The following is an 11,365-nucleotide window of genomic DNA, read 5'->3' as shown; positions in this document are numbered from 1 at the left end:
TTGCATGTTTACATGTTCTCTTAAATGTATTTAGAATATATATATATATATAAACACATATACACACAAAACTATACAAATCACAAGAATGTCTTTGTTTAATATTGTCACTTAAGTTGCTAGCAAAAGTCCAAAATAAGTTCTTCAAATGTGTTCGTTGTTATTTAGAGAATTATTAAAACAATTTTACACACTCGCCATTTTGGAAAAAACTAATTTATAGCTTAATTAATAAATAGTTTACTACAAAATTTGTATGAACTGTTCACAAAAATATAGATATCTTTCAGGTTTTTTCAGTGTGGTCTTGTAACAAGTGAATTCAACAAAATTCGGACAATTCTTTGATATTCATATACAAATTAAAAGTTTTTCTCCATTTAACAAAAAGAAATGTGTTAAAAATATTAATCAAATAAAAACTTTGTTGGCGCAACAACTGTTCGATGTTGGAAGAACCGAAAATCGTGATCTGTACCTATAAAGAGCATAAGTAAATAGAGAAATGTTTTGTTTATGTGGGGTGACCTAGGATGATTGGGACAAACAGAAGCAACCCATAATATTTATTAGTTATTACTGGTAGATGAGTCACAAAAGAACCATTGCTAGAGACACCGTGGACTGGACAGCGATACAATCTTTCTCGTCCTCCTCTCAATCATTCATCTGCAAACTCAATGTTCATTCTGACGCCAATGACCGCGGGTCTGTGTCCTCCAAAGCTCTCGTCGTGATGGCTCAGGGGATAGAGCTGTCGCCTTCCAATCAGGTGGATCCCCCGCGAAGCCTGGTCGATACGTATTCTGCATCCGGTTTGCCCCAGTGCTGACGTTAAACATCCTCAATGGTTGACGGATCATGGTTAAGAGCCCCTTCGCCGTCCGGCTACCCGAAGGAGGGTTTCGTTGTTAAAGCACATGCGGGCGAGTTCCATCAAAAAGTCCTTCACGAAGGCAAATTTCTCCCAATACTCGATCCAGGAGTTCCCTTGTCTTCTGGATTGGGTTTAAAATGACAAGGCTACGGAGATGAATATTAGCAGTCGTAAACCCAAACATTTAGGTCGGCTGTTCAACGACGGTTATAAAATGCTGCTGTGAAGAACACCACCTAGCAGCGAACAAAAACGTCTATGATCATGGGTTGCTATGCAAATCCTTGTGATGTCCTCTACTTTGCCTTTAAGTTTGTCACAATAATCCTAGAACACCCCCGGTATATTCTACTCAATGCATCTATATTAAATACACCAATAAACGAAGCAATATTTTGTTGAATTGACAACAAGTATAATAAAACTTCTCAAATAAGCTCTGAAGTACTTTTATTTCTTTAACATTATTCTTCTTTATTTCATATAACTCTTAAAAACTTGGAATTCGAATTTAGAAGTACAGTGCACAATTATTTATGCATTTTCTAAAGTTATCAACAAAAAAAATGGCAGCATAAATCATCCGCCAAAACTTAAAAATAAATGAATTAGGTGATAAGTATAGTTACTAAGGACAGGGATCGCTTGAGTATTTGAATAAGTATTCTAAACATTTACCTTTATTCATCCGAAGCTTTTTTTATTTTATTCATAATGCTCTTTAAATTAAAAAATATTTTATAACTACCTAAAATGAATTCATTACCTACTTCTAATAAAAATCGCGTGTTGAAAAATAGAATAAAACTCTAGAGCAAAATTAGGACATTTTTTGCTACTACCCATTGATCAGTTCTAGCATTTTTAACAATGGCCATTCTTTAAAACACGTGACCCCTTTTACAAATATTAAACGATTACTTAATTTCACTCTTGATTATATGAAAGGCATTTGATTTTCTCAAAATATAATAAACATTACAAGTTCCAAAATGAAGAAAAATGTAAAGAACGAGTTGTGAAATTAAATAGTTTTCTGAAAATTCGTAATTATTCCGTGTTTATCAGGAGAAGAAAATAAATCGACGGTTATAATTTTGAAATAAAAACAATTTTATACAGAAGATCAGTTATAAATGGAAAATATTTAAATGTATGTAGTTTTATGGTTCATAAAAATTCATCTAAAATATTCATTACGTTGTTTCGTAATTTTTTTTATGTTGACAGCAATATTTATAACACTACATTCATTTCGAAGTACAGATCACACAATTACTAATTAAGCAGTACAAAATTAGATTACTTATTTTTTTCTTTCGGTGGTGCTAATGTAGTTGTGCCGAATATATATTATATTTGAATTAGATTACTTTTTTTTTTCTTTTGGTGGTGTTATTGTAGTTGTGCCGAATATATATTATATTTGAAAAAATAATTTATAAAAACTGGCAAGAAAATTCATAAACAATTGCATATATTTAAACATATCACAAGTTATGCAACATAATATTTGATTAATCATAGATAACTAAACATTCGATCAATAGTTCACAGAGTAATTATCTTTACTCTCTGTCAATAAAATACCAATTTTTTAAAGCTTTCCCATTTCGCCCTTTTTTACTGCAAGGTTTTCAGGAAAAGGACAGAGAGTTGGAAATCTATATTTCCTAAAAATATCATTTCAAGTTAATAAAGGAAATTTCATGCGTAGTCTATGAGTTGAATGATTGGTTACAGCCCTTTATGAAGGGTTTATATAAAATTGAAGAAAAAAGTTAATTTGTTCAAAATAATAGCATAAAAACTGAGTATTCCTTAAAAAACATATATTTCATCGATCTGAAAGCTTCTTTTCTAAATTGCTATAATCAAAATAGTTTTAAAAAAATTTATCTAACAAATAAATGACATTTTGAGTTATTTATAGAAATAATTAATGATTTTTTGCAATAATATAGATAATGAAACATATACCACAGATAACAAGGGGTTCAGAACAAGATAAGATTTTCCTAATGCATTAGCCATGATTTATTTAACTCTAGATAACAATAATTATTCTGTAATTAATTATTCTTTTCGTAGATTACAAACGCGTTCATTTATAATATCTGCGTTATTAACGTAATAGAAATAAAAGCAACTTAATGAGCTTAAAATATATAGAGAATTGATGAAAATAAAACGCTGCAGTAACATCACAAAATTATCTTACATGACAGTTCATTTTGAACATTTCATAAACAATTGAAAGCTATTATTAGTAAACAATTCACTATTTCATAAACTTATGATCCTATTATTAAAAAAAATTTTGTTTACACAATTTTTATTTCATAAGATACAATTTAATATTCAAATACAAATGGACACATTTTTAAATATTTTAAGGGGCCATTCGAATATTACGGGGGTAAAATTTCAGAGTGCTTTCAGGGGGAATCTCTCTTAAAGATATTCAACAGATAAATTGTATAAAATCGCAACTCTTTTTTTATGCTAAAGTTGTCATTTGAATTTAATCTTAAAATTAGATAACTACAGTAAGGAAAAAAGACCATGACTATTGTTATGCAACATTGGATTTGTGATTTTCTTGTTTCTGATGACGACAAGTCCAAAATTGCCAAAATATGCTTACGCAATATTTGAACGGTCTCTTAACGCACAAATCTACAATAAAATTCTTAAAACAATTGTCATTTAAATACGTTTTTTTTTAAATTGTCTATCATCGAAAAAGTTTACATTCACTAAAATCACATTGTTAATGAAGAAAATATAGTTTACTGCTGAAGCTATGAAGATTTAAAACCATTTCAGAAAAATAGGCAAAAATTCTTAATTACCGACCCTAAATATATATTTTGTTAAATTTTCGTTTCTGTAAAATTCAATCAATTCAGTTTGTAAGAAATCTTCCATCTAATTCAGTGATTCTCAACCACGACACTTTTGTGTGCCGCCAAATATTAGAAATGTTAGACAGTAAATAACAATCTTAAAATGAAATGGAAGCGTTTAAATTGCATATGACACACAATTTTAAAAAATGCTGTAAGAGCTAATCATTAAAGTAAGCTATGCAATTAATAAACAAATTAACAAAGGATAACTAAAAAAACAAATATATAAAAAACAAATTAACAAAGGATAACTAACAAAAATTAAGCTAACAATTAATAATTAGCAAAAAAACTAGTTAACAAGAAATCACAAAAAAATAACAGTTAATGTAAAAAAAACTAACAGTTAATAACTATAGAAAACAAGCTAACAATTAATAACTAGCAAAAAAATAAATAACTGTTACTAACTAATAAAAAATGGGTCGAAAGAAATAATTAATCCCTTAATAAATGTGCTTTTGTAGTACATATTATTTTATTTCGCATTCAAAATTATTGTCACAAACTATTTAACACAATGTATTATAGGTAATTAAACAACTTTTAATCGAATTTTTTTCATTGTGTGCCGTCAAATTTCTAAATCGTTAAAAGTGTGCCACAACAAAAAAGAGGTTGAGAATCACTGATTAATTACTTGATACAAATATTTATTGTGAAGCAAAAAGTAATTAAATAAACATATCTGCGTTTTAAAATTGAAAATATATATATATAATATATCTGTTATTCGATAATATAATATCTAATAAATAGTAAATTAGTAAATCTAGTAGCATGCGTAATTTAGATAGTAAATAGACAGTAAATCTTAAAGTATACGCATTTCATAATCATAAATTGGAAAACTTTTAACTTTATTTTATAACTTTTATTTAGTTATTATCAACTTTTATGTCAGTTCAAAAATATTAATCTTTTTTGCCATCACGAAATTTTTTAACAGTGCAAATATTTATAATCTAAAGTAAAGTTTCAAAAATATAACTTTAAGAAAAAATAAATGTAAGAAAAAAACTATAATGAAGTATATTTCGTACCCATCGGAAACAAAAAATATTGTAGACAATTTAAAGTTCAAAATTCATAGTTAAATTCATAGGGTAGCATAAATTTTGTATAATATTAATATATATTAATTATAAAATATCATTATCGTCATTATAAAAATGCTAAATAGCATTTTAGATGATACGTAATACTTTGCATGAAATTTCTTTTACTTTGCATAGTCAATAGTATTTTTTCTTCATTTTTGGTAGCTATGTTTTAAGTAGGCTTATGTTTAAATTTAACTCCACGTTGTTTGTAATTAGTGTACTTGTTAAAGCTAAAGGTACGTCAGATTTTGTTTCGGATCAATATGCCTATTCTTTTGACTTCATAGATTATGAACTCTTAAGGGTTTTTCATACGAAACACCAACAATAATGGAAACACCATTTCTGAAGATTTGGCGACGATTCTTCACATGGCGACGATTCTTCATTTGGCGACCTACAAGGTTAATTTTTCGATAAATAGAAAAGCTGCTGATTTATCGTAAATAGCAGATATATTTTGATGAATATGAATAAAAAAAGAAAAATTTAAATAATTTAACCACTTCCAAAAAGCTACAAGTTCACAGTTTAAAATAAATCTTTATCGAAATTTTTGTTTAACATTTAGCGGACGGTCCACCTTTAAAGAAGCCTATTTGTAAAATTCGATGTTTTACATATAATTATCTCACAAAAGCATTATTTTAAACATTCATTCTATGAAAGGAGGGAAAATACATTTTTGTACATTGGTTTGGTTACTTGGCATCTCTCTAAACAAAGTTTTATTGCTTCAAAAATAAACTGAGTTGGCACAACTGGAAGCACTAATTACAGCTGCCTTCGATACTTCTTAATCCTAAAAGAGAGAAATTACAATTAGTACATCTAACACAAGCAATTTGTAATTTAATGTATATTACAATTAGTATTTAGACATCTAACACAAGCAATTTGTAATTTAATGTATATTATAATTACTACTTAGGCATCTAACACAAGCAATTCATAATTTAATGTATATTACAATTAGTACTTAGGCATCTAACACAAGCAATTTATAATTTAATGTATATTACAATTAGAGCTTAGGCATCGAACACAAGCAATTTGTAATTTAATGTATATTACAATTAATACTTAGGCATCTAACACAAGCAATTTGAAAATTTAATGTATATTAGGTAAACCTGTGAAGTTTCACAGGTCTGACACTCAACTCTGTGTTTTCTCTTTACATATTATACACATCATATCAACCGCTTCGCTTACCAAGTATCTTGAGGAAAAAAAAGTGGAAAAAATCAACATATTTTTTTATTTCATTAATAAATACAAGGAACTAAAACAAAATATAATACACGAGCTCTAAGTTGATATAAATACAAATAGGAAGTATATAAAAAAATCTCCCGAATTAAAACCCATTACATGTATGTTTAAATATAAAAGTGTTGCCTATATACTCGAGCAAATCATGTCATTATTAAAACAACTAAATTGCGTCGAATAATTTGATCTAATTATTACAACATACTAATATAATGCTTTATATAAGAATATTCCATATTTATATAATATATCGTCTGATTTAACCAATTTTCGAATTTATATATTATATCGTCTCATTTAACCCATTGATACACGAACGTAAACAAGTGCAAACCGCGTAATAACAATAAAGCTGTATTAGAATCGCCTGATAATTAAGATTTTACACAAAATCTTAGAGTGCGTCTAACAATTTATAATCACTGTATAATTAATTCTGAATTGGGTTGTGTTGAGTGTTACCCGGCGCTGGATACCCGGCAAAATGAGGCCGGATTCCCGGAAACATCTTAGAAGAAATTACAATCACAGATTTAAGTGTTTACAGCCGCTTTCAACGCCGGCGGTCCTTTTGAAAGGAAAGCATTTATTCCATTTGTTTTCATTGCTTGATGTCTGTTTTAAAAGAGTTTGCCAGATGGTGAACACCCCCCTCCCTCCCTCTTAAGAACGTGTCACTTAACAGACATCACCTGCTCTCTTCTGCAATCTCTCTGGATGGATTTTGTTAGAACTTATTTTGCTCCCGATGTTCTATTTTAACAATCTATACCAGAAATAGAATGCTTTATTTTTCTCCCTAGTATACGCAGAGGGTGGTAAATATATTTTGACTCCTAGGTTTATAATATACAGTCGGACCTCTATTTAACGAATTCGCTAAATTATATGAAAAATTCGTTAAAATAGAAAATCACCTTTTTGAAATACTTATACAACACAAAACAGGTTTTAAATTCATGAACCCAAGATGTAATTAAAATAGCAATTCATATACCTTTATCTTGTTAACTAATATCTACTATTTATTTTTATGAATCCTAACCCTAAAAGAAATCTGCATGAAAAGCAAGAATAGAGCAAAACATTATCCAGTGTTACACTATCATGCTACATACATAACAACCATAACAAAAACTAAATTTATATATAATATTATAGTTGCGTTTATTATAAAAGCAATTTTACCACGTGCGTTCTTAAGTTTAATAAACTAGCGGCAAAATCCGTAAATTTTTTCGTTTGAAATGCAAACAAAAAGGGAAAGGGATTTTACTGCTTTCTCTAAAAGTTGCTTCGAAAATCAATTTCCCCGTAACATGCGTTAACAAGTTTGAAATGATCCGAAATATTTTTGGGAAATAGAGAAAGTGGATCTGAAAGAAAAGTTCGTTAAATAGAAAATTAACTTCGCTATTTGGGAGTTTTTTTTATTCCAAAATGTTCTTGGTTCCTCGAGAGAAAAAAAATCGCAAAATAGAGAAATTCGCAAAATGGATGTTCGTTGAATAGAAGTCCCAGTGTACTTTGAGATTTAAAACAGTAAGGATATTATAGAATTTTTGGAGACATAAATAAGTAGGGTTAGTTCGGACCTTAAAGACATTTTTAACAAGGCAAGTCAATTGCCTGGTATTTGCATAAATCCTGTTATTTAAAAGACTAAGGTTATCTTTGTATCTTGCAATTATAACATATTTTCATGTTGTTTGAATTTCATTAGATTATTTTAACAGTTCTTTATATACAGTCCCTGGCCAAATTATTAGACACACTGTAAGATTCCATGTAAAATATTAATCATCAGGTATTAGAATATATTAGACATACAGGTATTAGAATATAATTAAGTTTTGCTACACTCATTTCCATAAAATATTGTAAAATTAGTTATTCTTAACAGATTTAGTTCATTTAACTTTTTTTAATACCAATTGTTGCCTTTTAGTTTTTGTTCATTTAATAATGACATATTAAATAGCTTTAAAGTTAATACCATTATTTAATCCATCCACGTTGAAATTTTAAATTGTTTAAAAAAATAATTTTTTTTCTTCCGAAAAAGATTTTTTTTTTCTGTTCCTTCACTTGGGATAAAAGAAACCAATTTCTTAGAGAGTTTTTTTTCCCTCCGATGTAGAAACTTGCAGTCATAATCAGCATAAATAAAGAATACGAAATATGTTTGTCGAAAATATTTCCTGCTCTGTTATATTTGAGCATAAAATGATTACAGAGCCCTAATATATATGTAACGAAATTGTAATTTAAATAATAGAAGTTTATAATCAATCATATTTTAAAAAGATAAATAAAAGTATCATTTTATTTTTGAACTCATCTCCGAAATAAAATAAAAAAAGCACATTTTACTGTTTAAAAAACAAAACTATTGTTGGAATTTTCAATGAAATAAAATTTTAAAAACATTTATCTAAAATTATAAATTCTCATAAAACTTCATAAGATTAACAATTTGCTGAATCAGAGGGTAAAAGTTTCTTTCCTGTAGAATGACCGCTAAGAATGTAAAGCAAACATTTCAGGGGCAAAACTTTCCCTTTCATAAAATGTATCAGCCTTAGGCTTAGTGCTGCCATCTGGTGACGATTTTATAATTTATTCTATTATTTTGAATACTACTTTGAGAATAGTAAGAGTTTTTCAACTCATTCCAAGAACGATGAGGTATACTTTTGATTCATTAAAAGTAAAATACGCTAAGCCACAAGCAATCTTATTCCTTTTCTATTTGCAGAATTTTAAATTCAGAGTTTAACACGTTTTTTTGACCTAAATAAAACTTTACTTTTTGATAATATGACTAAAAAAGTATTTAAAACATACCAAAATATTCAAAATATGCAGAATCTTATTCTTTTTCTAATTACAGAATTTTAAACTTAGTGTTTAAAGCATTTTTTTTGACCTAAATAAAATTTCACTTCTTGATAATATGACTAAAAAAAAGTATTCAAAATATAGCAAAATATTCAAAATTATTATTAGTCACATCCAAACAAAAAAGGAATGCTAAAACGGAGTTACTACATATTATTAATTCTGAATTTAACTTTCAGTATACATTCAGTATCAATATTTAATAAATATATTTCGTTTCACACAAATTATTAATGAAACAATTTTAAAGTAATCTTCCAACTTTGCTTTTAAGCTCAAAAGACAAAATAGTAGACTATATAACTGTAACAAAATTTTCCTAACATTTCTTAAATCTTATAACATTTTTAGAAGAATAAAGTAAATTTACAGATCAAATTTTCAACGGTAAATTGTATTTCGCCTGCTTAGAGAATTCAGATTCATGAAGTTTCAACATTCTAACAATTCATCGCACTCCACTGAGTTCCATAATTTTTTATTCTGCTTTAAATATTTAAGTAACAACCTACATTGATAATTCTTAAAATTCACAATAATTCTGGGACTATGTTACCGTGAATGACCAAGAGAATGTCGACTTTCACCGGTGAATGTCAACAATCACATAGTCGCTTTGGTGAATGTCCGATATATTTGTTATATTCGATTTGATATTAATTTACTCGTTGATATTATTATATTTATTCGATATTTNGCGCATCCAGGGGGGGGGGGGGTCATAGGGGTCATGCCCCCCCCCTGAAATGAAAAAAAAAAAATTGAAGAAAAAAAATGAAAATAATAATTTTTTTAATAGTTTACGAAAGAAATAAAATATTTAAAAAATTATTTAAGGGGGCATATATATCTAGGTAGGTCGGAAAAATCGATTTTCGAAATCGAATCGAAAAATCTATTGTTCATTATGAGAAAATTAAATAAGAAGACTAGCATTAAATCCCCCCTTTTTTTCAAAAAAATTTTTAAAAAAGATTTTTTTTTATTAAAAAAAAGTTTATTGTGGTGGGGGGGATTCGAATCTATGACCCCCCCCCCAGGAAAAATTTCTGGATCCGCTCCTGATTAGGAGAAACATCAGTGTTCGGAGTAATGGTTAAATGCATACTGCGCAGTGGCACTGAACCTTAAAAAAACGTTGATGTAGGGCATACCGGGCAACAGGCACTGAACCTTAAAAAAACGTTGATGTAGGGCATACCGGTCAGTGGCACTTAACTAGACCTAGTTTATATTTCGGACATTTACCAAAGCGACTATGTGATTGTCAACAACCACCCGTTTCGATCAATAACATACGCATCACTAAACTGTCATCATTAGTGAATTCACTTTTTAGAAAAAGCTAGTACTGACCTCATCGAATTTATAGTTATGTGACAAAGGATTGGGAGAATTGAGATAAAATGAAATAAGAATTGGAAGAATTGAGATAAAATGAAAAAAGAATTGGAAGAATTGAGAAAAAAATGAAATAAGAATTGGAAGAAATGAGAAAAAAATGAAATAAGAATTGGAAGAATTGAGAAAGAATGAAATAAGAATTGGAAGAATTGAGATAAAATGAAATAAGAAATGGAAGAATTGAGATAAAATGAAATAAGAATTGGAAGGACTGAGATAAGTCATATTTTCGAATTGTACAGGAAAAAAATATTTCGGAACAAAAACATCCCATTTTCCATGTAGACATTAGGATGTTTCTGAGCATATTCATATTATCTATAGGAAATTACGGGTAATCGTTAATTATCCAAATGGAAACAATTCTAAGGAGCAGTTTGATAAAAATGTCACCTCTAGAAAAAATTACATCGCTTATGATTATGTTGCACAAAAACCAATTAAAATTCTTATCAAGAATGAGAAATCTTAGAATGGATTTAAATAAAAGTGTTACTAACATTTCTAATTTATGAAGATAATTTTCTCTCGCAAAAAAAATTACCTATTTCTCTCTTGCTAAAATTATAGCACTTGTTATGTAATTTTTATTTTAATTTATTAATGTTAAATAAACCTGATGTAAAAATAATCCCCTTCTAGAAAAAGATATATACTACTTAGGGCCTTATATCTTTTCGTAAATACGGATGTCAAAGCCTTGAAACCTGCCGTTTTCACTTTTTTTTGTTTGTTAACCCGTTTTTCTCTCTCTTTTGTTCATGCTTCAGACAAAGCTGCTAGTACCATTTTACTTCGTTAGTTTAAGTTTGTACCAAAGTCTTCATTTAATTTTTAAATTTGGCGCAGAGTAACAGCACCCTGTTCTTGTGGCATTAAACTGCGCAATTAAC

The 11,365-nt window shown here is 28.4% G+C and overlaps 1 protein-coding gene across 1 annotated transcript in view; it reads right to left on the bottom strand.

Moving 5' to 3' along the window:
- Positions 1-5,301: 5,301 nt before the first annotated feature.
- The window catches only part of LOC107447656 (atonal bHLH transcription factor 8-like protein net), a 37,737-nt gene continuing 31,673 nt past the window's right edge, over positions 5,302-11,365 (bottom strand). Inside the window, exon 2 of the mRNA XM_016062623.3 lies at positions 5,302-5,694. Coding sequence (XP_015918109.1) covers positions 5,689-5,694 — 6 coding nt within the window. The 3' untranslated portion in view covers positions 5,302-5,688. The remainder of the gene's footprint in view (positions 5,695-11,365) is intronic.

Source organism: Parasteatoda tepidariorum, chromosome 10 (genome assembly GCF_043381705.1).
Source record: "Parasteatoda tepidariorum isolate YZ-2023 chromosome 10, CAS_Ptep_4.0, whole genome shotgun sequence".
NCBI lineage: Eukaryota > Metazoa > Arthropoda > Arachnida > Araneae > Theridiidae > Parasteatoda > Parasteatoda tepidariorum.
Note: the sequence above shows the minus strand (reverse complement) of the source record. Positions and strands in the feature narration are given on the sequence as shown.